General features: G+C 39.3%; 1 protein-coding gene across 4 annotated transcripts in view; it reads left to right on the top strand.

The window, feature by feature from the left end:
• Positions 1 to 26,260, top strand: part of PRIM2 (DNA primase subunit 2) — a 365,751-nt gene that overhangs the window by 101,550 nt on the left and 237,941 nt on the right. For all 4 annotated transcript variants that reach the window (XR_007922941.2, XM_051854615.2, XM_051854614.2 and 1 more), the window contains 2 exons: positions 23,192 to 23,287; positions 25,323 to 25,460. Coding sequence is in view for 3 of the 4 variants with exons in the window: in XM_051854615.2 (XP_051710575.1) it covers positions 23,192 to 23,287; positions 25,323 to 25,460 (234 nt within the window). In the remaining variant the exon portion in view is untranslated. The remainder of the gene's footprint in view (positions 1 to 23,191; positions 23,288 to 25,322; positions 25,461 to 26,260) is intronic.

Raw genomic sequence — 26,260 nt, 5'->3', positions numbered from 1 at the left:
TCTCTTTCAATTAAATAAATAAATCTTAAAAAATTTTATTTGAAAGGCAGGGTGACAGAGACAGACAACGAGACAAAGAGATTTCCATCTGCTTCTTCATTTTCCAAATGATTGCAACAGCTAGGAGTGTGCCAGTCCAAAACCAGGAGCCCAGAACTGCATCTGGGTCTCCCACATGGAGTTGGCAGGGGCCAAGTACTTGGGCCATCTTCTGCTGCTTTCCCACTCAGATTAGCTGGGAGCTGGGCTGGGAACACAGCAGCAGGGATTCAAACCGTCCACCTGCTATGGGATGCTGGTGTGCAAGCTGCCACTGGTCCCTGGAGTTTTGCATTTGGGACCTAGTTATTACAGTAGGGAATCTGAGATACAGATATGTGAATTCTGCTTTGGCTTCTACCAAAGTCTTTGGCTTCTACCAGTCTTGCTTCAACAGACTTTTTTTCTGGATTATTTCCCCACATTTGAATTTGACACCCATCCTTTGTGCTTTTGAGTACTCTGTACACCTTCTGTCAGAGCACTTACACGTGAGGGTTATTCCCAGCCTGTCTGGCAGTAGACTCTAAGGCTTATGAGAGCAAAGGGTCCTGTATGTCTTACTGACTACCAAACATGATGTGTAGCCCGTTGGAAGTGCTTAATGTATGTTGATTGGATGAAGAAGTAAGTAAATGAGTTAATTGCTTACAGGTATTCCTCGGAAGATGTGTGTGGGTACTTCAAAAAGCTCATGGAAAATGAGTTAAAAGATAAATTTGTTTTGGAGCAAAATTTTTGAAATTATGTATATGAAGAGTCTTCAAAAACCTCATGAAAATGCATATTATGAAAAAACTATGCTTGCTTTTCAAAAATATTGTTTTATGAGTTTATTAATTTTATTTGAAAGAGTTACAGATAGAGGGAGAATCAGAGAGAACTGGCCATTGTTGTGACCAGAGAACTGTTGGTTCCTTTCCTAAATGCATGTGACAACTTGGGCTGGGCCAGGTGAAGCCGGGAGCCAGGAACTCTATGCAGGTCTCCCACATGGCTGGCAGTGACCCAATTACTTGAGCCATCATTTGTTGCCTTCCCGGGTGCATTAGCAAGAAGCTGGATTGGAAGCAGAGCAGCCAGGACTCAAACTGACATTTTGACAAGGGATGAGGGCTTCCTATGCAGCGACTTAATCTGTTGTACCACAATACTTGCCTCAGGAAATTATTTCTTATTGAAAAACTGAAAATAGATAAAGCTATATAAAAACCTATTTTGTAAGTCCAAGGAAGCAAGACAGCTAGGCCTAATAAAACCCTTTTTGTGTTGGCAGACAGATTTACTGCTGTTCCCTAGTGCTTAAGGAATAGGAGTATCAGGATGAGGGTAGACACGCACACAACTGTTTGAATTTGCTGCTCAGCTTTCTGGATTCCTTAAGCTGTATCATTTTTGGATTGTAATGGTCTTACTGGAGCAAAGAAACGCAGTGAACTACGTGTGGCATATTTGTTCTTTTTTAAGCTTCCTAGCACTGCTTTTGTTTTTCCTTTGAAACAAATAATTTGCCCTTTTTCTTGATAACTTGAAACAGTGCAAGGAAAGTACAGATAAGGAAAGGTGTCTAATGTGTTGAGTAAGTGATTGATATCAAGATGGTTACAGAGAACAATATAATGGATTTACAATGTATGCTATCAGTGTTACTCGCTTTTTGCAGTTTTGGGGACATCGAATGAAATGGACACATTCAGGTGGGGTAAGATTGGCTTTGGAAGGGGAAGCTATTTTATTACGATATAAATAAAGTGGGTGTTTAGAACTGGACAAGAATGATGGCTGATATTGGCAGGTTCACATTTACATTACAGGTTCTTCAGTGTTGATGTGAGGACTTGTGTCCTCTGTGGGATGAAGGAGAGTGGGAGGAGGGTTGTGAATTGAGGAGGCACAGAGTGACCCCAGCCAGTATAGGTGCTCCTGCTTCCTATCACACTCTACTGTTGCAGTACTTGATAATTGGGTGTCCCTGAATAACACCTTTGCTTCTGAGTGGCATCATGGCTTCTTCTTGTATTTGCATCCACATCTTAAATGTGGATATAGCATTGAATATTGTAAGACTGTAATTATGGATAGAGCTGTCAATAAGGGAAGAAAGCTGTCTTTTCACTTGGAAGTAAGATGAATATGTAAGGAAGGTCTTTCCTGCTCCTTGATGCAGGCCCTATGGATGAGACAGTGAGGTAGCCTTTGTCGAAGTCCCTGTCAGTGTCCAGAAGTGGCTCGGAAGGGTTTTCATGTATCAGTCCCTTCCCACCAAGATACCCTAAATTAACATTATTTATGCTTGCTATGCAAATGTATCTCTTTTTTTTTTTTTTTTTTTTTAAGATTTATTTATTTGAAAGGCAGAGTTACAGAGAAGCAGACGCAGAGGTAGAAAGAGGGAGACGTATTCCATCTGCTGGTTCACTTCCCCAAATGGCTGCAACGGTCGGAGCAGGGCCGAACTGAAGCCAGGAGCCAGGAGCTTCTTCCGGGTATCCCACACATGTGCAGGAGCCCAAGGACTTAGGCCATCTTCTACTGCTTTCCAGGACATGCCAGAGAGTTGGATCGGTAGTAGAGCAGCTGGGATTCAAACCAGTGCTAATACGGTTTGCCGGTATTCCATGCAGTGGCTTTACCCACTGCGCCACAGTGCCAGCCCCTACAGATGTGTCTTAAGGAAAAGTCTCCTGGGGCTGGTGCTGTGGTGTACTGGTTGAAGGCACTGCCTGCGGTGACAGCATCCTATATAGGCGCCGGTTCGAGTCCCGGCTGCTCCTCTTCCGATCCAGCTCTCTGCTGTGGCCTGGGAAAGGAGTCTCTTTCTCTCTCTCTCTCTCTCTCTCTTTCTCTTTCTCTCTCTTTCTATCTCTCTCTCTCTCTCCTTTCTTTCTTTTTTTTGACAGGCAGAGTGGACAGTGAGAGAGAGAGAGAAAGGTCTTCCTTTTACCGTTGGTTCACCCTCCAATGGCTGCTGCGGCCGGCGGGCTGATCTGAAGGCAGGAGCCAGGTGCTTCTCTTGGTCTCACATGTGAGTGCAGGGCCCAAGGACTTGGGCCATCCTCCACTGCGCTCCCGGGCCATAGCAGAGAGCTGGACTGCAAGAGGGGCAACCGGGACAGAATCTGGCGCCCTGACTGGGACTAGAACCCTGTGTGCCGGCGCCACAGGCGGAGGATTAGCCTATTGAGCCGCGGCGCTGGCCTGTTGTCCTTTGTTACTTAATAGCTAATATTTAGTAAGTGATTTGTGTGTATCCAATGTTATATTGTATGTTACAGAAGATTTGCCTTAATGTGTTTATAGTTTGACAGAGCAGGGAAAAAGTGGTTTTAGGAAACAAGGAAAATAATGTAGTGCCAGAATTTTTGATATGGTCTGTGATTTTATAAAAAAGAACAGAAGAAATTGCTATGGGCTGGATTACTCTAGGAAGGCTTCATTGAGTTGACAGTATTTGAACTGCATCCTAAAAGATAAGCATGCAGAAAGGAGGTAGCAGACATATTCTGAAGGGTGGAATATCATGTGCCAATTGCAGTCACAAATGCCTGAATAATTTTCTCAGGGACTAAAAATGTTGAATTGGGTCAACAAATAGGGCACTTTGTCAAAGCCATGACACTGACTTATATTTTCAGTTATAAATAATATATGTGTGCATATATTTGTATATATATAATTTTGAGCATTTCTTAGTGTAAATAACCCTTTTTCCCTTCACCCCAGGCATAAAAAGTAGCTGGTACTCTACTATCCCTTTGAGTTTTAAGTATGTGATAGAAATACAAATTAACACCTGATTTATTCAAACTTAGTTACCAGAGATTTGATTTTCTGCAGTGTATAAGAGAAAATTGTAGCAAATCTTGTCCTTTTTTAAATTTTATTTTTCATGCTCTTATTTCATTCTCCATTTGCTTGCATAAACATGGCTGCTTCAGTGGTCCATGTTGACTCTCTAAGCAAGTTTATATCCTCCTTTTCCCCAGTTAAATAAAGCCATGTTTTTGTCATGTTTTTCTGTTACTTGCTTGATTTGGGAGGCTTTAGTTGTCATGATTTTTTTTTTTTGAATTTTAAATTATGAAAGTTTCATGTATTTCATACAGATTTGGAACATAGTGGCACTTTCCTCTTAACTCTGCCCCCCATCGGCGCTCCAACCCTTCTTCCCCCTACCTCTTGAATTCCCACTCTTAATTTTTAAAGTGATGTATTTTCAGTGTACTTAATGATCATATAGTTAACCCTACTGTAAGTAAAAGAGTTCAATAAATAGAAGAGAAAAAGGAAAAAACAACCATTGTTCCTCAACGGAAGAGACAAGGACTATAAATAATCATTGAATCTCAAAATGTATTTCACTCTAATACATTACATTTAAGGTACTTTATTAGTTACCTCAGATCAAGGAAAAGATATAGTATCTGTCTTTTTGGGACTGGCTTATTTCGCTAGGTTTCAAGTTGTGTCCATCTTGTTGCAAAAGACAGGATTTCATTTTTTACAGCTGAGTGGTACTCCATGGTGTATGTATACCATAATTTCTTTAGCCAATCAACAGTTGATGGACATCTGGGTTGATTACATGTCTTAGCTATTGTGAATTGTGCTGCAGTGAACATGGGGGTACAGATAACTCTTTCATACACAGTAGATTTTTTTGGGTAAATTCCCAGAAGTGGGATGGTTGGATCAGATGGTCAGTGTATATTCAGGTTTCTGAGGTATCTCCATACTGTCTTCAACTTTGGCTGCACTAGTTTACATTCCCACCAACAGTGGATTAGGGTACATATTCCCCCACATGCTTGCCAGCATTTGTCGTTTGTTGATTTCTATATGAGAGCCTCAGTAAACCTTAAAGTTTAATGCTGCCTGATACCCTGATGTGGTGCCACTCTGTAAGCTTCAGCCGATGGCATTGCCTCAGCCATGCCACTGGTGACTTTTCTACTTGTTTATCTATAGTGGAATGAGCAAAATAAAGTTTGAGCTGGGCCCTGTAATTAGGTTCCTGGTGTGGATCTCCTTGCTTCTCGTCTGTTCTGACATGCACACTTTGCTTCATTCTACCCATCTCCGAAGCATGTAGGGAAGGCCGAACCCCAGGCTAGGTGATAACTGACTCCTCTTTAGGGCGTTCTGATGGTTTTCTCCCTTCCTACCCCCGGTGGATTCGGTAGTGTGCCCTCCTTCTCTACTTCCACTCTCTTCAGGTCTGGTGGACATTCAGGCCTTCACAGTGCTCTTTTTCCCCTTCACTTGCACACTGGATACTGCTTTTTTCTTTTGTGAATAGCTGCTGCTTTCAGATTTCATTGATAGTAGAGTCGGCTTACTGTTTTTTCTAAGCCTGTGCTCTGCTTAAGGAATCTGTGGTCTTTTCACTTGTGTTATCTGTCTATCCTGATACTTGTGTTACCTGTCTATACCTGGCTAATGGGAGGTGCTGAGGAAATGTCTGTGAAATGGGATGGGATGCAATGCTTATTTGTCTTCTGTGTCCAGTCAGGTTGTAAGCTTCTAATTTTCAGCTCAGGAGTTAATGCTATTTTGATTTATGTAGGAGAGTTTTAAGAATATCTCTTGTACAAATTACCCATTTTAAAAGAAAAGAGTTTGTTTTCTTGTAGAAGAGCAGAAATGTGCTTGAATTAATGTAATTAATCTTTCCTGTTATTATATGTTGGAGTACAATCCAAATGTGGCAATGCTGTTAAAAACAACAGTAATACAGTAACCAGACAATTGATTTTTATATTGATCAGCGTGGCAGTATTACTGAGACATCAACATACTAATTAGAATGTCAGGATATTAAATTATCATTCATTTACTAACTTTTAATATTTTAGATGATTAAAAATGGCAAACAGATTTTTGACTGCAATACCATACCATCCTATTTTAGTTAAAGCCACACAGTCTTAAGGGGCAGAACAATGCAAAGGAGAGGCAGAGGGAGAGAGAGTTCTTCCATCTGCAGGCTTATGCCTCAAAATGTCTGAAACATCCTGGATTGGGCCGGGCCAAACTCCATCAGGGCCTTCCGTGTTGTTGGCAAGGATTGAATACTTGAACCATTATCCATTGCCTCCCAGGTACAATAGCAGGAAGCTGGATTGGAAGGCTGAGGCAGGACTTGATCCCAGGCACTCTGATGTACGATGTGGGTGTCCACAAACAGTGCCTCCCCCAGATTCTGTTTTTTACATTTAAATGAAGAAGATAATTTTCTAAGTAGGGATTGTAAATAGACAAAAGTCTAAAAGTAACTTTGTTTTTAGGTTGAAGTGTTCTGGTTGTTACTCCCAAAGCAGCAGTTCCAAAACAAAACATCAAAACTTAACACTAAATCTTAACAATAATGCCCATTTTATTAAATCTCACAGTTTTGAGGGTCAAGGATTCAAACTGGGCCCATTAGAACAGTTTTCTGTTCTACATGATGTCATAGTGGGGTTACTTGGTTGGCAGCTAGTGCCGTGTAGAATGTCCAAACCAGCTTCATTCACATGCTCGGTGCCTACAGGAGGACATCCGGAAGTCTGCACTCTGCTGAGATCCTTTCCATGTTTTCCTTCAAACACAGTGTTTGGATTTCTTACTTGGGGATTCAGGATTCCGAGAGAACAAGGTAGAAGCTGTCAGAATTTTCGAAGACTAGCCTATGCCTGGCATAGTGTCACTCACTTGGACTTAGGCAAAGCAGTCACAAGGCAGGCCTATTTCAAGGGGAGGACAAGTGGATCTTGGCTGTCAGTGGGAGCAGTGTCAAGGAATTGGCATCTGTCTTTAATCAGTAGGATTAATGATTAGGTTACAGTGTATTTGGGTAACAAGTTGCCCTTTTTGGGTCACAATACTTATTACCAATATAGAACTTGTATTTATTAGAAATAGCAATAACTATTAAAAATCCAATATTTACTTTTAGCATTTGCTTCATCTAATGATAAAATCTATTATTCCTAATTATTTTTTCATAGGTTGGGTATTTCAGACAGTCATTCCATAAATAATTTGTTTTAATTGTGGTTTTAATATTGCTGGCATTGTTAACATGTCTTTTTACCTGCTGGTGAAATTTTGTTTTGCTTTAAGAAAAACTGATAATTGAAATCATTTATTCACATCATACCAATTTCCATGTTATTTGATTTGAAGCAACTTACAATAAAAGATATGACAAATCTGTATAGATATAAAATATGAATAGCAGTGGATAATCAGGATTTAGAACAATGGCCAGTACATGCATTTCCCTGGGACCAGAGTACCAAATCTAGGAACCGTTGTCTCTATCCCTTCATTGTCAGTCCTTCAATTGCTGATTTCTAAAATCTGTCTACTTCAGTATTTTTTTTTTTACACTACAGTATTTTTAGCTTATACCACCGTCATCTTCTCCCTAACTATTGGGTTAGATTCTTAGTAGGTCTCTTTACTGTTTTTTTTTTTTTTTTTTTTTTTTCATTTTATTCTTTCCTACAACTCATTTTCCACTGAGCACAAGAGCAGGCTTTTAAGAATCACTTTGTAAATCAGATCTTAACCTTACTCTGTCTACGACCTCTGTTTGGTGCACGTTAAAAGTCTAACTATGAAAGTCTGTGGCACCCAGACCTGCGTTCCTCTGACCACGTCTCCCTCCTTTGCCTACCACTGTTCTCTGTGAGCTACCTTTGCATGCCTCCAGCCTGCCAGCAACCTTTTCCCAGGTAGGAACTTGCACTGTGACCTCTGCTTGAGATGCTTTGACCTCAGCCTTTGTGTGGCTGACTGCTTTTCATTCAGATTTCCTTTCAAATATTACTTCTTTAGGGAGACTTTAACTGTCCTCAGAGTTGCAGGAATAAATCTGTCCATTCATGACATCTCGCTGTGCTTGATTTTCATTGTGGATTGCTGCCTTGTTGTTTCTTGTTTATTATTTGACACCCCTCCTCCCCTGGCCCAATGAAATGAACGCTTCATGAGAGCAGGGTACGTTTGTTTATTTATGCTTGTTTGTAGCTGGATCCCATCTGCTGGAAATAGTGTTTGTTACATAGCAAATTTTTAGTGTTTTAGAAAGAATAGATGAATTCTAATACTAAAAATCAACTGCCAGATTAGATGATGGTGTTTCTAGGAAATCATTAGTTTCTTTGAGGAAAGAGAATTATTTCCCTGTGATATGCTGTTCAGATTGGTGATGTTAGCATCACTAATGGACCTTTTGGTAAAAACATACAGTTCAGGACTCCAATCTGTAGGTCTGAGAGAAGGCATCAGGAACCTGTAATTGTAAGAAGCTCAACTGGTAAATATAATGTACATGTCTGTTTAAGGACCAAAGCCTGAGAAGGGAGAGTTTTGTGGATTCATAAAGAAAGCCTTTGGCCAGACTGTTTATTAATATATATATATTATATATATTTACTTTTAAAAGTATTTGTATTTTGTTTTTTTTAAACTTTTATTTAATGAATATAAATTTCCAAAGTACAGATTATGGATTACAATGGCTTCCCCTCCCATAACTTCCCTCCCACCTGTAACCCTCCCCTTTCTCGCTCCTTCTCCCCTTCCATTCACATCGAGATTCATTTTCATTTCTCTTATATACAGAAGATCAGTTTAGTATATATTAAGTAAAGATTTCAACAGTTTGCACCCACATAGAAACACAAAGTGAAAAATACTGTTTGAGTACTAGTTATAGCATTAAATCACAATGTACAGCACATTAAGGACAGAGATCCTACATGAGGAGTAAGTGCACAGTGACTCCTGTTGTTGACTTAACAATTTGACACTCTTGTTTATGGCATCAGTAATCTCCCTAGGCTCCAGTCATGAGTTGCCAAGGCTATGGAAGCCTTTTGAGTTCACCGACTTTGATCTTATTATGACAGGGCCATAGTCAAAGTGGAAGTTCTCTCCTCCCTTCAGAGAAAGGTACCTTCTTCTTTGATGACCGGTTCTTTCCACTGGGATCTCACTCATGGAGATCTTTCATTTAGGTCATTTTTTTTTTGCCAGAGTGTCTTGGCTTTCCATGCCTGAAATACTCTCCTGGGCTCTTCAGCCAGCTCTGAAGGCCCTAAGGGCTGATTCTGAGACCAGAGTGCTGGGCCAAACTGTTTATAAACATGTCGATTGGAACCTTGTAGAGGCTGAAGTTCCTGGTGCATCTTATTTGCTTGTTTACTTTAGAGACCAGTGTAGCAGACTAATGATTTCAAAGTGGTGTTAGGACCAGTGTGATCATTTGGGAATTTGGGAAGAAAATAATGCAACATGGATATCTTAAATTTCATGTGTTTTACACTTTTTTTTTTGAGGTAGTAGGGCATGCTTTAAGTACTTATTGTGCAGTAATACATGCATGTAATTTATTAATACATGTATATATTGGGAATATGCTCTCAAAACACTTTACTGATGAAAATTTGCGATACAGAGAGGATGGGGATCACTTCCAGTCAGAATGGATTATACAGTGATAACAAGCTATGCCCACACCCTTGGGATGCATCAAAAGGCTTGCTTTTACTCTGTGCTTTATTTGGGTCAGCTAGAGCCTTGTTCTGGGTCATTTGGACCCTGGGCCTCAGGCTAACTGAGTAGTATCTATTCTGGAATATTACTGGTTACTGCAGGCAGAGGAGGAGAGAACTAAGTAAAACAGATGTTTATTTTGCCTTAGCTTGGAGTGACACAGATGATTTAACAGATTTCACTGGCCCGAGCAAGTCACATGGTATGGCTGAGTTGAGCAGGTGCGGGTGTATAATCCTCCCTCAGTGAGAGGTTTTGCACAGGATGAACAGCAACCGTCTACATAAGCAGCCTCTACCGTGCTGTTTACTGTGCTGTTTCCTGGCAAAGTGCAACTGTTTTCCTGCTTCCTGGTTTGATGCGGAATATGAGAAGGAAGAAGACCACACAGAGTAAAAATCTGTTATTCTGTTTGCAAGGAAGCATATAAACAAGCATCACTATAGGATATGGAAATATCACTTTACCAAAACAGTTAATGCCTAGTGTGATTTTTTTTTTTTTTTGCTTAACCCAAAACAAACAAAACAACAAAATCCTTCAAACCAAACATCTATACCACTGGAAACATTCAGATTCTGTCACCTGGTCCATAGGTGTGAATAACTGGCTCTGAGGCTGTGGGGAACTGTGAGGAGTGCTGGAAAGAGTGGAATTTCAAAGTACGAATGTTCAGGGTCTCTGGCTGAGTATCTCTGGAATAGCAGTGTAGTAGGTCACTCAGGAAATGAGATTCCATTTAGAGAAGTTTGTTTATAAATCTCTTTTTAGGAACATTTCTCTTTCATAAAGCATAATGCACCCTGATTGTAAGGTGTTGCGATGATAACCTAGCTTGCTTTTACCAGTTATTTTGAATATCTCCTAAAGATCAAGTATCAAAATGACAAGTTTATACAAACAGTTGCATTAAACATTTTACTGGGGAAAAGAGCCTGGAAAACAGAAACTAATCAAAATGCATAGTATACATAATAATAACATGTACAGTTTATTAAGGGCATGATGCTTCTTGTAGAAATTTTGCATACTTTATTTAACCCTGAAAAAAACCTCCAATTAGGTATTTTATTGATGAAAAAACTGAGGTTTGAAGAGGTTAACCAGTTTAAGAGTTAGTTAGAATTCTGTGAATATAAAAATTACATACTTTTTACTCCCTTCCTCTGCTTTTGTAATTGTACTACTATATCTTTTTAGTCACAGGTAATACTGTTGTTAGTACAAGCAGGAAGATAATCTTTTCTTGCTTTAGATGATGACTTTTTTAGGCACATAGCCAGTAATCTCATTTAGGATCCTGAGAAGACAAAGTATGCTCCTGTTTTCCCTAACAGTTTTTTTTTTTTGGGGGGGGTGTGCGGGGGGAGAAAGCAGGAGAAAAGAGAATATTTAAGATTATTTTCAAAAGGACTTATTTATTTATTTATTTATTTGAAGGAGAGAGAAAGAGAAAGATAGCATGATAGCTCTTCAGTCCATTGGTTCACTTCTAAATGCCTGCAACATCAAGGACTTGGTCAAGCTGTAGACCAATGCCAGAAACTGAGTCTCCCCCTGTGTGGCAGGGGCTCAACTAATGGGGCCATCATTTGCTGCCTTCCCAGGCATATTAGCAGGGAGCTGGATGGGAAGTGAAGCAGCTGGGACTTGAACTGCTGCTCCAGTATGAGATACTCACATTGCAAACAGCAGCTTAACCTTTTAAGATTATTTTAGAAATTTGAAGTAAAGAAGTCAGTAATAGTTTATGCCCATTAGTAAAGTTTGAGAGAGTCATCCTACATTTTTTTTTTTAAAGTGAGAATTCTCTTACTTTGACCATTTAAACTTTGGTTATAACTAACTAAATAAAAGAGATGGGGGGGAGGGGGAGGGAGAGGGGGTGAGGAGGAGAGAGGGGGAGAGGGGGAGAGAGAGGAAGAGAATCTCCCATTTGCTGATTCACTCCGCAAATGCCTGCCACAGTCAGGGCTGGGCAAGACTAAAGGCAGCAGTATGGAACTCCATCCAGTCTCCCTCATGGGTGGCAGAGATGCAAACACTTCAGCCATCATCTACTGACTTCCAAGGTGTATTAACAGGAAGCTGGATCAGAAACAGAATAGCCAGGATTCCAGCCACTACTCTGAAATGGAATATGGACATGACAAACAGCAACTAAAGCTGCTGTGCCATAACACCCACCACACTGCTCCCATTTTTATTTCAATTTTCTTTTTTTGTAAATTTTATTTTGGCTGTGTTTCTAAGGCAGAAGACAATAAACATACTTCAGAAAGTTTCTGGAAAAGTGAAATTGAAAGATAAGTTTATTTTGATGCAGAAATATTTGAAATCTTGGCCTAGTTTTTTTTTTAATATATGTTTTTCAGCAACTTTGTGAAGATCTGTTGTATTTAGACAAAGTGTGCTGTAGCTAATGTATCCTGTTGTGTGGCATTTGACCTGATGTGCACTTCGCTGACATCTATCTAGTATGTGAGCAGTTAATGGCTTAGAAACATTCATAGTATTATTAATACAAATGTCTGAATTTAGGGAAAAGAGAGTACTGTGTTACATGAGATGATGTATTAATGGTGTTGTGTTTATGTTGTATTTGTTTCAAACCTTAAATAACATTGGGACAAACATTTGTATGTTCAAAGATGCTGATTTTGTTTGTACTTGAAATAAGTGATAATAAAAGTACCTTTATGGATTAACATACTTGGACTCCAGTTTTTGATAGATGCAGTCAAAACTATTAAGGCAAAACAAACAAAAACAAGTAGTCCATTATAGTTTTTCTCAGTAATGGGGAAAGCACAGGCATATCTATTTGACTTTGATTTTTAGTAATAGGTGTTTTCAGAGAAAATTTGAAATATATTTTTGTATTTAACTTAGATGTTCACAGAAAAAGTCATGAAAGAGCCTAGTGAAGACATTGAAACTTCTCCTATTGCCTTATCTCCTTGATTATTTTCTTCCTTTATCATTACTGTTTGAGAATTACAGCTTGACTCTAAAACATAACTACCTCTTCTCAAATACAAGGGTACTTCAGAAAGTTCATTGAAAAATGGAATTCAAGAATAAGATTTTGTTGCAAAAGAATTTGTGAAATCCATGCATAGTTTTTTCATGATATACTTTTGCCATGACATTTTTGAAGACCCTGTGTATTCTTCATAGTGTATGTCTATTTGTATATTTGAGTTTCAAAAAGACTTCCTGTATGGAATGCAAAGTGAATGGTAAATAGTCAATTAAGTACAGAAGTTACTGTCAGTAGAGATATATGCAAACAAAACAAATATCAAAGCAGAATAATCTGTTCTAACAAATATTTGCTATTGCTAAACTTCACTTTAAATTCTCTGGGATGAATGATTATATGTAATTTATGCTCTGACAATTTTTCAAATTTTTTGCCTGTGACACTTGTGGTGCATTTTGTTTCTGTATTTTTTTATTACCAAAAATGAACTGAAGCAATTTTTATTTGATGTTCTTGTCATTCCTTGCTTTTGATGTTTCTTGTTTGTTCAATTCTCCTGCAAAGTAATATATTTCACTCCTTTTAAAAAGTTTATTATCTTTATTTGTTTGAAAGGCAGAACAACAGAGAGAGAGAGAGAGCATTCTGCAAATGCCTGCAGCAGCCAGGACCGAGAGATAGCCCATAGCCAGGAGCCAGGAACTCCATTTGGGTCTCTTATGTGGGTGACAGGGGCACAAGTTATTGAGCCATCATTGGCTGTCTTCCAGTGTGCCATCACAGGAACCTGGATTGGGAGTGGAAGAGGAACTCAATCAGAGGCACCCTGACATGTGATGTGGGCCTCCTAAGTAGTGGCTTAACCTGCTGTATTGCATCACCCATTCTACCTTTGTTCATTTATTTTTAAAGGTTTATTTATTTGAAAGGCAGAGTGATATAGAAGGAGAGATAGAGATAGATTTTCATTTGCTGGTTCACTCCCCTGGTGGCTGCAACAGACAGGGTTAGGCCAGGCTGAAGCCAGGAGCCAGGAACTTTGTCCATGTTTCCCATGAGGGTGGAAGGAACTCAAGACTTAGGCTGTCATCTGCTGCCTCCCAGACACATTAGCAGGAAACTAGATTGGAAATACAGGAGCCAGGGCTCAAACTGGTACTCTGTGAAATGTGAATGTGGACCCAAGTGCAGCTTAACCTGCTAGCACCACTGAAGCCTGCTCCCTTGTAATTATATATAAGTATTCTTTTTAAAATATTTCTTTAATTTGGAGATTTTCTAGCAAAGTGGGCTTTAGTGTCAAGTACACTTGGAAATCCATTTTGATCTGTATTCATGCTAATTAGCTGTGAATCAAAGGAAATAGCTACTTTGTAGGGTTGTTGGTAAGACTAAATGAAATACAGTAAATAAAATGTTCAGCATAGTAGTAAGCAGATAGTATACATAATCTCAATTTTCATTGACTTGAATAATCTACAGATTGACATACCTGAAGTGCCTCCTCTATGCTGTATTTCATCTTTCATGTAAGCAAACATTTTGAGCCATTACAGGGTGGTGAAGTAGCTGTCAGCTAACCAGCTGTCCTATTTCAGGGGTGCCACCATTTTCTTCATGTATTATTTATGCCATCACTTAACTGTTTTGTATGTGTTTGGGGAATGGCGATTGTTGACTATTTTCTTGGGAAATGGACTAAAGAAGGATTCAGGAATGGAATGGTTAGTATGTTGAATAGGTAGGTGGTGCTTGTGTCTCCAACCTGACCTCAATCAAATAGGGTTTTTTTGTTTTTTGTTTTTTTTTTTTTTGGTTTGTTTGTGTTTAATTTCTGTAGCTTCATATACTTTCAGGTATGACTTCCTTTGAAGGAAGGGTTTAGTTGCTTTTTTTTTTTTTGACAGGCGGAGTAGACACAGAGAGAGACAGAGAGAAAGGTCTTCCTTTTCTGTTGGTTCACCCTCCAATGGCCGCTGCAGCTTGCGCACCGCACTGATCTGGAGCCAGGAGCCCAGGAGCCAGGTGCTTCTCCTGGTCTCACATATGGGTGCAAGGCCCAAGTATTTGGGCCATCCTCCACTGCACTCCCAGGCCACAGCAGAGAGCTGGACTGGAAGAGGAGTGACCAGGACAAGAACCCGGTGTGCCGGCGCCGCAGGCGGAGGATTAGTCTAGTGAGCCGTGGCGCTGGCCGGGTTAAGTTCTTAAAAGTAGATTTGGGCCAGCGCCACGGCTCACTAGGCTAATCCTCCGCCTTGTGGCGCTGGCACACCAGGTTCTAGTCCCGGTCGGGGCGCCGGATTCTGTCCTGGTTGCTCCTCTTCCGGGCCAGCTCTCTGCTGTGGTCAGGGAGTGCAGTGGAGGATGGCCCAAGTGCTTGGGCCCTGCACCCCATGGGAGACCAGGATAAGTACCTGGCTCCTGCCACTGGATCAGCACGGTGCACCGGCCGCAGTGCGCCGGCCGCGGCGGCCATTGGAGGGTGAACCAACGGCAAAGGAAAACCTTTCTCTCTGTCTCTCTTTCTCACTGTCCACTCTACCTGTCAAAAAAAAAAAAAAAAAAGTAGATTTGAAAACCAGATTTTTGCCTTGTGGAAACAGAGAAAGAAGTGCTTAATTAATACTAATGATAGGAAACATAATCTTAGGCTCAATAGATTTGGGCAAATGTAGAAATCATTGAATGTGTTAGAAGTGGTGACCGATTTTATAGTGTCAATTTTATAGCTGTGTTTAGGCTGATAACCAATATCTTTAATTTTTAAGTAATAGAATGAAATGAAAATACATGTAAGATATCAGTGAACAACTAGAAATTCATAGAAAAATACTATTTATAATATTCAGAACATGAAGTAGCTAAAGGAAAAATTAATATATGCAAGTATAAAAAAATGGAACAGGGATTTGGCCTGTTAGGATACTGCTATCCCACATTGGAATAGCTGGGTTGGACTTAGCTCTGGCTCCTCATTTCTGCTTCCTGTTATTGCAGACTTAGAGGCAGTGATGGTGACTGAAGAAGTTGGGTTTTCCCGCCCTCCAGGTGGGAGATCTCCACCCTCCAGGTGGGAATAAATTCCCTGCTCCTGGCTTTGGCTGTTATGGACATTTGGAAAATGAAAGAGCTGGTGGGAGTTATCCTTCTGACACTCTGCCTCTCACATAAATTAAACATTTTTAAAAGAAAATATCTGTAATCTCTGCTTAGGATTATACATATTTTATATATATAACATATAAAATATATAAAGATTTATTTTTTTATTTGAAAGGCAGAATGATGGAGTCAGGGAGAGGGAGATCATCTACTTCTTGGTTGGCTGCAATGGCCAGGGCTGGGCCAAGTTTAAACCAGGAGCCAGGAATTGTATCAGGTCTGATGTGGTGGCCACTCTCCAAGTTCTTGGACAGTCATCCGCTGCTTACCCAGGCACATTAGCAAGGAGCAGGATCAGAAGCAGAGCAGCTGGGACTTGAACTGGTGCTCCGGTATGGGATGCTGCCATCACAAGTGGCTGGTTAACCTGCTGTACCACTAGCAGTTATATTTTGATATGGACTTCTCATACACCTAATCATTTTGTGAAAATAATCATAAATCTCCTTAATTTAATTTTATTGACTGCATAATAATCCATTACATATTATTAATTTACTTTTATTTCATTTTTAAAAAATATTTACTTGAGGCCGGCGCCGCGGCTCACTAGGCTAATCCTCCGCCTAGCGGCGCTGGCACACTGGGTTCTAGTCCTGGTTGGGGCGCCGGATTCTGTCCTGGTTGCCCCTCTTCCAGGCCAGCTCTCTGCTGTGGCCAGGGAGTGCAGTGGAGGATGGCCCAGGTGCTTGGGCCCTGCACCCCATGGGAGACCAGGAAAAGCACCTGGCTCCTGGCTCCTGCCACTGGATCAGCGCGGTGCGCCGGCCGCAGTGCGCCGGCCGCGACGGCCATTGGAGGGTGAACCAACGGCAAAGGAAGACCTTTCTCTCTGTCTCTCTCTCTCTCACTGTCCACTCTGCCTGTCAAAAAAAAAAAAAAAATATTTACTTGAAGTCAGAGTTAGAGAAAGAAAGCTCTTCCATGCAGTGGCTCTCTCCCAACATGGCCACAACAGCCAATGCTGGGCCAGGCCGAAGCCAGCAGCTTCATCCAGGTCTCCCACATGGGTGGCAGGGGCCCAAACACCCAGGTCAACTTCTGCTGCCATTCCCAGGCCATCAGCAAGTAGCTGGATTAGAAGTGGAGCAGATGGAACACAAACTGGTACCCATATGGGTTGCTGATATTTCAGGCAGCGACCTTACCCACTATGCCACAACGCCAGCTCTTATTTCATTTTATAAAACTGTTTAAAAATTAAGTATAGGCTGGCGCTGTGGCTCACTTGGCTAATCCTCTGCCTGCGGCGCCGGAACCCCAGGTTCTACTCCCAGTTGGGGCGCTGGGTATAGTCCCGGTTGCTCCTCTTCCAGTCCAGCTCTCTGCTGTGGCCGGGGAGGGCAGCGGAGGATGACCCAAATGCTTGGGTCCCTGCACCCGTATGGGAGACCTGGAGGAAGTACCCGGCTCCTGGCTTCGGATTGGCGCAGCGCCGGCAGTAGTGGCCATTAGGGGAGTGAACCAACGGAAGGAAGACCTTTTTCTCTGTCTCACACTGTCTAAAACTCTCTCTCTGTCTCTCTTCTCTCTCACTGTCTAACTCTGCCTGGCCAAAAATAAATAAATAAGTAAATAAAATAAAGAATAAAAAATAAAATAAAAAAATTTTATTAAGTATAATACATGCCCAGTAAGCTATATCAAAGACAGTTCAGTACATTGTTGCTCACTGTACATTAATCTGTCACCCAGGTGAGGAAATAAAACATTGCTGTTAATCTTGAAACCTCTCCTTCAACTTGAGCTGTCACTGAAAGCCTACTTGGTTGCCTGTGGGATCTCTGTGCTTCACCTACTCAGATTTCAGCATCTGGGCTGGGCCACCATGGTTTCCTTAATCTTAGAGCATGCCTGCTTTGCCTGAATCCATTTTAATGACTTTTGGAATGAGTAGTTCTAGAAGAAGAGGGGATGGCTGAAACTCATGTTAACATATAGTGATGGCTACCCAACAATTGACCTTTGATGGTATCAGGTCATAGTTTTAGGTCTTTGATCCACTTTCAGTAGATTTTTGTGTAAGAGATGTGTCTAGTTTCATACTTTTGCTCATGGAGATCAAGTTTCACTATCAGCATTTCTGGAATTGACTGTCCTTGCTTCAGGGATTGATTTTAGCTCCTTTGTCAAAGATAAGTTGGTTGTAGATGTATAGGTTGATTTCTGGAGTTTCTGTTCTGTTCCATTGGTCTATCCATCTATTTTTGTGTCAGTACCAGGCTGTTTTGATAATAACTGCCCTGTAGTAAGTCTTGAAATCTGTTATTGTGATGCATCAGGCTTTGTTGTTGTACAAGATTGCTATAACTATTCTGGGTCTCTTGTGTTTCAATATGAATTTCAGCATTTTTTCTAGATCTGAGAAGAATGCCTTTGATATTTTAATTGGATTCACTGTGAATCTGTAAATTGCTTTCAGTAGTATGGATATTTTGATGATATTGATTCTTCCAATCTATTAACATGGAAGATTTTTCCATTTTTTGTATCTTCTTCTACTTCTTTAATATTTTATAATTTTCAATTTAGAGATCTTTGACATCCTTGGTTAAATTTATTCTAAGGTGTTTAATTTTTTGTTAGCTATTGTGAATGGGATTGATCTTGAAAGTTCTTTCTCAGCCTTGGCATTGTCTGTGTATACAAAGGCTGTTGATTTTTCTGTGTTGAGTTTATATCTTGGAGTCTTTTGGATTCCCTTTATGTAGAATTGTGCCATTTTTAAGTAAAAAGAAATAGTTTGACTTGCTGCTTCCCAATTTGTCCCAAAAATCTCTTTTTTTTTCTTGCCTAATGGCTCTGGCTAAAACTGCGTTGTAACCACCTTCCAGATGATTTTTTTTTTTTTTTTTTTTTTTTTTACAGGCAGAGTGGACAGTGAGAGAGAGAGACAGAGTGAAAGGTCTTCCTTTGCTGTTGGTTCACCCTCCAATGGCCGCCGCGGCCGGCGCGCTGCGGCTGGTGCACCGCGCTGATCCGATGGCAGGAGCCAGGTGCTTCTCCTGGTCTCCCATGGGGTGCAGGGCCCAAGCACTTGGGCCATCCTCCACTGCACTCCCTGGCCACAGCAGAGAGCTGGCCTGGAAGAGGGGCAACCGGGACAGAATCTGGCACCCAGACCGGGACTAGAACCCGGTGTGCCGGCGCCACAAGGCGGAGGATTAGCCTTGTGAGCCGCGGTGCCGGCCCCAGATGATTCTTAAGAATGTTAGCTTTAAGTTCATTGCTCTATAATAGGAATCAACACATCATTTTTACATATCCTGTGAACTGAGAATGGCTTTTACAATTTTAAGTTGTTGGAAAAGAAAAATCAAGAAAAGACTACAATTTTGACACAAGAAAATTGTATATAATATACATTTCAGAGTCTATATAGTTTTCTTGTAGCACAGCTATGTCCATTTATTGACACACCATTTATGGCTGTTTTGTTGCCACAGTCTCAGTACTTGTGACAGAGTGTATATTTCACAAAGCTCAAAACTTTAACTCTTTGGCCTTTTATTGGAAGAGTTTGCTAATCTCTGTTCCAGGTATGCACTTGGCATAGAATTGTCAAGTTATAGAACATGTTTACTTTTTTTTAATATTTATTTATTTATTTGAAAGTCAGAGTTACAGAGAGGAGGAGAGATAGAGAGAGGTCTTCCATCTGCTGGTTCACTCACCAGTTGGCTACAATGGCTGGAGCTGTGCCTATCTGAAGCCAGGAGCTTCTTCCTGGTCTCCCACGCGGGTGCGAGGCTCAAGGACTTGTTCTGATTGGATGATCTTTCTGATGTTTGAAATGTCCATATTAAAATTGGGGGACAAAATAAGAAAATTATGATACTATTATACTTCTACCAGGTCAGATAAAATTAAGCCAAATAATATGGAGGAGAAAGAACATAGAATGAGAACTTTCATACCTCAACAGGAGCATGAATCAGTGGTATAACCGCTTCTAACACTCTCATGAATTGAAAGTAAACATGTCCTGGGGCCAGCTCTGTGGCATAGTGGGTAAAGCCACTGCCTGCAGTGCTGGCCTCCCATATGGGTGCCTGTTCAAGTCCCGGCTGCTCCACTTCCTACCCAGCATTCTGCTATGGCCTGGGAAAGCAGTAGAAAATTAATTAGAATTCAGTGTTTAACAGTCTCTTTTTCATATTTAAGGTACAATTTACATGTTAGAAATGTACCAAATTTTAGTGTATATATTTGTGAATTCTGACAAATTATATATATGTGTATACACACACACACACACACACACACACACACACAATGTATATATATATAAAACTCCATATATAAAGGATTACTAACATCTCAGAAAATTTCCTCAGGCTCCATCTCAATAAATCTCTGCCCCTGCCCCCTGAGAGGCAACCACTATTGAAATCTTTCATTACTACAGATAAGTTTTACCTGTTCCAGAACAGGTAAATAGGATCATATAAATTATTTGTGGTCATAGATTTTTATTTCCTTTGTGTGAATATTTGGGAATGGAATTGTTGGGCATTAGGGGCAGATATCCCAGTTTTATAAGACACCGCCAGATATTTTTCCAAAGTGGCTGTAGTATTTATATTCCCATTGAAAGTATATGAGAGTTTCTATTTCTCTATACCCTTACTGATATGTTTTTGGTGTTTATATTTTAATCATTCTAATGACTGTGTAGTGAGATGTCATTGAGGTTTTCAGTATGGTTTTATTTTGCGTTTCCCTGTTAAGGTTGAGCATTTTTCATGTTTATTGACCCTTTGAATTTTTCCCATTTGTGAAAGAGCCTGTTGTCTTTGGCTCATTTTTCTGTTAGTTTGGCTGTCTTTTTCTTATTTCTGTCTCAGCTGTTCTTGGCTGCTTATATGTCTATATGCATTTTAGAATCAACATTTTAATTCTGTGTATACAGAGATGTACATAAAAATTACTGTGATTTTTGGGATTGTGAATAATTATAATCTGTCAGTCCATTTGAGGATTCATGCATTTATAATAAGTTTTCTGGTGCATATATAGGGAAATGTTTCATCTGAATTTTTCTGGAGTTTCTAAGTATACCAATCATACAATCTGAATAATAAAATTTTATTTATTCTTTTCATTGATTTTTTTTGTTTTGTTTTTTGTTCTTCCCTATCTGGTTCTCATTAATGGAGTCTCATTTCCTGTGTGCTGTGTTAACTTTGTTTGGTGGACTTTGTTTAGCATATTATTTGGAGGGCAGTATTGAGGGTTATATTTTTCTCCAGAGGGTTTCATTTGTTTCTTTTGTGAGCCTGGAGTTATTGTTACTTGAGGAAAGTTTCAATTCAAACCTGGAATCTGAGGTCTCCAACTCAGTAGATAATTGGGAACTGGTTTCCTTTACTTAAATCCACCTGGGTCCTAGATGAGAAAACAATTAGCAAATATAAAAGAGGGTTTTAAATGGCTGAATTTTTGTGTTGGCCTGGCAATTTCTGAGTAAACTAACAGAATTTTGACGCATTTCTTGTCCTCTTTTACCTTAGTAGGTAGTTCAGTCTAAGTTAACCCAGTGCACACTTACTGGAACTTAAGGTATTTTTTTATGACTCCGTTGAGTTTTAAAATTTTTGTCCTTGAATTTTTGTCTACTTCTAGAAGCTTTGTCTATCCTTTAAAAAAAAAAAAAACACCACTTTTTGTATTTTCTCATTTATATAGATATCATTGGGCTTGTCTTTTATTTCTTTCCACATAGTAGCATGGTTATTATCTAGATACTTTATGAGTCTTTTTCTATTGGTTTTGCTCATAAAGTGTAGTTTTATTGCATGCCTTGTAATAAAATACAGTATGCTTGAGATTGTATTTGAAAATGTATTTGTAGGAATGCTTTGAGGCATACTATGAAGGTACTTTACTCCAGAGAGGATTTGAGTTTGCTTCTGCCATGTGCCTGGTGCGCTTGAATAAGGGACTACCTTACAACAAAGTTGAAGGCTTGGGATTTTCTGATGATCCACAGCGTTTGAGCTGAAGGTCTCTTGTCACATATCCCATTTTGTATTGGCCCAACTTTCTTTTCTTTCCTTACCCTAAATAAGCTGTTTTTAAGTTTTATTATTTTTTTCCTTCATTTTCTGTAAGAAGTTGACCTGAATAATATAGCTTGCTTGAACAGTAATTCTTAAGCTTATTAAACCAGATGTTTTGTTAGACATTTAGTTTTTTTTCTATTTTATTATAAATAACATGGTGATGAAGAAACACTGTTCCTATTTGTATTCTTGACCTGATATTTACCTCAAATTAATCTGGAAATAAAATTGTTATGTCTGTATCTTTTAATATTCTTTGATATGTATTGCCGATGTGCCCCACGCAAAGATTGTTCCAAGACTGTATATTCGAAATCTTTTTAACTTTTGCTATTTCAATATGAATAGTACTGTATTATTCTTTAATTTGCCATTTATTGTTTTTACTTACATGAACTGTTCATGTTATAGCACTTTTCGGTTTCTAGTACTTGTGTGCTATTATCTAGGTGTTTATTGAGGGAAACTCAGATGTCAGATGTAAATATTTCCCTTAATTTGTCATTGTCATTTGTATCTCCATTTACAGTTCTGTCTTTATATAGAAGCTTGAAGCGTTTTTATTTTAAGATTTATTTATTTGAAAGGCGGAGTTACAGCGAAAGAAAGAGAGAGAGAGAGAGAGAGACAGAGACAGAGAGATATCTCCCATCCTCTGGTTCACTCCCCAAATGGCCACAATAGCTGAAGCTGGGCCCATCCGAAGCCAGGATCCAGGAGCTTCATCCAGGTCTCATGTGGGTGCAGGGGATCAATACTTGGGCCTTCTTCGGTTGCTTTCCCAGGCACATTAGCAGGGAGCTGGATCAGAAATGGAGCAGCTGGGACTGGAACCGGCACCCATATGGGATGCTGGTACTGCAGACAGTAGCTTTACCTGCTGTGCCACAGTGCTGGCCTCCTGAAGCTTAAATTTTTTATCTAGTCAGATGTGTCAGTCTTTTCTTTTATAAGGCCATAATAAGGCCTGTTATTACAGGTTTATAGTTCCTTCAATAAAAAAGTAATGTTTTAAGTTTGTATCTTATGTGGCTTGAAAATTGAGAAGCTATTCTTAACCTCAGGTGGGATTATGTTCACTTATAGTCTGTTCGTCTGAATTTCTGTTATAATTCTTTTCCTCTTATTTTTCTGCTACTGTTCTTTTGATAGATGTCTTTAGAAATTAACAGAGTAAAATCTTGCAAGAATGTTGAATTTAGATTTTCTTCCTTATTTCCTCCTCATTAATGACAATGACTTAGTAATCATGTTAGGAATGATTGGAGATATTAAGATTTTTAAATATTTTTAATAGAATTATGGAATATTCACCGGAACAGGAAACCATATTATTGAAACTGAATGAGGACTTTTAATTTGTTAAACAGTAAAAAATGTTTTCTTTTAGATAAATGATGAAGAGAAGACTCTGCGAGAACAGGACATTATCGCCTCATCACCGAGTTTAAGTGGGACTCAATTGGAGTTGGAGTCAGTTTATAAGGTATATAAACATTTTCAGTATTTCCTGTAGTTTGTTAAATGTCATGTTGAGCTTTACTACGTATTTAAGCAACCTGTTTGTATAGCCTGTCATCACCGCTGCTACTTTTCATTGCACTAAGGGTGTGCCAGCATTCTGCCCCGACTGCCCTCTTGCATCAACAGCCTCCTAACCTTAGCTGGACACTGACACCTCCCCCACCCCGCACCTATCCCCCCTCACCCACTGCATGCCATTCTCTTAAAGAAGCACTGCCTTTGCATTGCTTTGACTCTTATACTCTGTGCTGGGTCATGCCCTCCAGGTTACCTTTATCACCTGTTAGACCCAACACCCAGTTTGGGTTACTCACTGCCTTGCATGCAAACCCTCTTTGCTGTTCTTGGTCTCTGATACCGTGCTTTGGACTGCTGCTGCATGTGATCTCTCTCCTTCAGAACTTGAGCTGTCACTGAAAGCCTACTTGGTTGCCTGTGGGATCTCTGTGCTTCACCTACTCAGATTTCAGCATCTGGGCTGGGCCACCATGGTTTCCTTAATCTTAGAGCATGCCTACTTTGCCTGAATCCATTTTAATGACTTTTGGAATGAGTAGTTCTAGAAGAAAAGGGGATGGCTGAAACTCATGTTAACATATAGTGACTGCTACCCAACAATTGCCTTTGAAAATGCTGTACTGATTATTATTGGTGAGTGCTGATAGTTTAACATCTTAGTTCCTCTTTTTGTCTTCTGAGTTTCTACATGTTGAACAGTCATTTGGTCAGCCTTTCAAGCTTAGAGTGTCAGAATTAATATTTATTCTTCCCACATATTTCCTATTACTCTACCTTCACACCATCTTTTGCTTCATCTAAGACTATCCTTGTGACTATCCTAATAAGCTACGATTATGGGATGTTCACAGCTAAAGAACTTACAAGGGTCATTTAATGTATCTCTTCCTTTCCTCCCCTAGTTTTACCGACCTGGCCACTGAGATTTAGGGGTCTTCATTAAATTGACTGACTTCGAAGTCTTCCAGTAGCAGGGGCATGGACTAGAACTCATTAAGCCACTCTTCTAATATGTCCAATGTGAACTTCCCTTTTGGTGCAGTGTCACACGGTACTGCCCTGTAGAGCTCTTTGACTTTCCATGTGTATCTGTTTGTTGTCTCAACTAATTGATGAGCTCTTTAAATTCAGGGACTGTGTTGTAGTCCGCAAACTCAGGAAATTAATCAAAAGTGAGTGCAAAATGTCATTGGCTATACAGGAGAATCATAGGCATATTGTGTTTACTCTTCTCTACGTCTTGGATATGTAGGCAATTTGGGGATCCTTTCTTCACCTAAATTTTTTAACCTTGTTTTGAAAAAGGGGAAAAACTACTTTGCCGATGAGGATGATGTTCACAGTTTACTGATACAATTTTCTCCTTATCTTTTAGAATTCTGGGATAGTTCATAGGACTTAAAAAACTAAGGGTATTTTAAACAATAAATACAGCAACTACTAACCTTGATAGTAAAACTGTATGCATATTATTTCCGTGTCTTGCTGTTGAGTTTAGCTTTCCCAACATTTCTCTAGAGAAAGAGTGAAAGTACAGATGAAGAACATTTGGAATTACTTTACTTACAAGTAATTTTCAGCACTGAATATGTTGTCTACAAATTAGGATTCTATTTGATGGAGAATAAAATGTGGGATATGTCATGTAAGGTGATAATAACATGTTGGAAGTCTTCAGTTAAGAGTTAGAAATCTTAGGGATTATTGTTTGTAAATTCATAAATTAAAAGGCATTCTAACTTGGCTTGTTATATTATTATTTTTCAAACATCTACTCTGAAATGAATTTATTTTTGTACTGCCACTCCTTCCTAATGCTGTTGTTTAGTTTTAAGGAGTATAAATATATTTTTTTGTCTTTCATTTGAATCTGCTGGTATTAATACATTTTTTTTGTTTAGACATTCTACATATGTAGACTTAGAAAGATTTCATGATGACAAGTACTGATTATTTTTCCTGTTTCCATCTGAATTCAGATCCCTTTTGCCGATGCTCTGGATTTGTTCCGAGGAAGGAAGGTCTATTTGGAAGATGGTTTTGCATTTGTGCCTCTTAAGGACATTGTAGCAATCATCCTCAATGAATTCAGAGCCAAACTGTCCAAAGCTTTAGCAGTATGTATTCTGTCTTATTTCCATATTCAATGCGGTTACATTTTAGTTATATTCCCTTGGTAGTTTTGTTCTGTGCTTCTTTAGGAAATAATTTAATTTCCATAATGATACTCTTATGATGTTGTACTATTAATTCCAGAACTTCTAGGTTTTTATTTGTTATTACCCATAATTGGATCTCTCTTCTTTTTCCTACTAATAGTGAGCTAGTTTTATGAGTGACCTCTATGGGTTTCTTCAAGGTCATGTCTTTTTTCCTTTAAGATCGATGGTCATATATGACCCTTAACAATTAGTATAGTTTTAGATTTCTGTTCTGAAATAGTATTTTGTATTAATAGAGGGAAATAGGAAGAAACTTAGCTTCTTCTAAAAACAGTCATATATGCTTGTGCTGCAATAAATAAGCCAGTACTGGGTAAAATTGGAGGTAGATATATTGAACAAATGTTATTATAGGTACTTTTTCTTTAGATAGTTGAAAACATGACTCTTTAAGTGGTGACGTTTTAAAACTATTCACATTTTGTAGTGTTGGTGTCTTCTTATCTGGGCCCAGGTTTTTGATAATTTTTTGGACTTAATACAGAAGAGAACTTCAGAGTTATAGGATAAGTCTTTTTTAAGCTATAATGATTATAGTGTGAGCATATGCGAAGCGTTTATTTTACGTTAAAAAGTATTTTCAAGTATTGATATTTATTATTGACTTTGTTAGGAAAAGAGTTGCAGATTGGTGCCTCCTCACACGGGGCACCAAAAATGTTAGGAAAAGAGTTGCAGAATAGAGAAGAGGAAGT

This window comes from Oryctolagus cuniculus, chromosome 5 (assembly GCF_964237555.1).
Source record: "Oryctolagus cuniculus chromosome 5, mOryCun1.1, whole genome shotgun sequence".
NCBI classification, from domain to species: domain Eukaryota; kingdom Metazoa; phylum Chordata; class Mammalia; order Lagomorpha; family Leporidae; genus Oryctolagus; species Oryctolagus cuniculus.
This window is presented reverse-complemented; position numbering and strand designations above follow the sequence as displayed.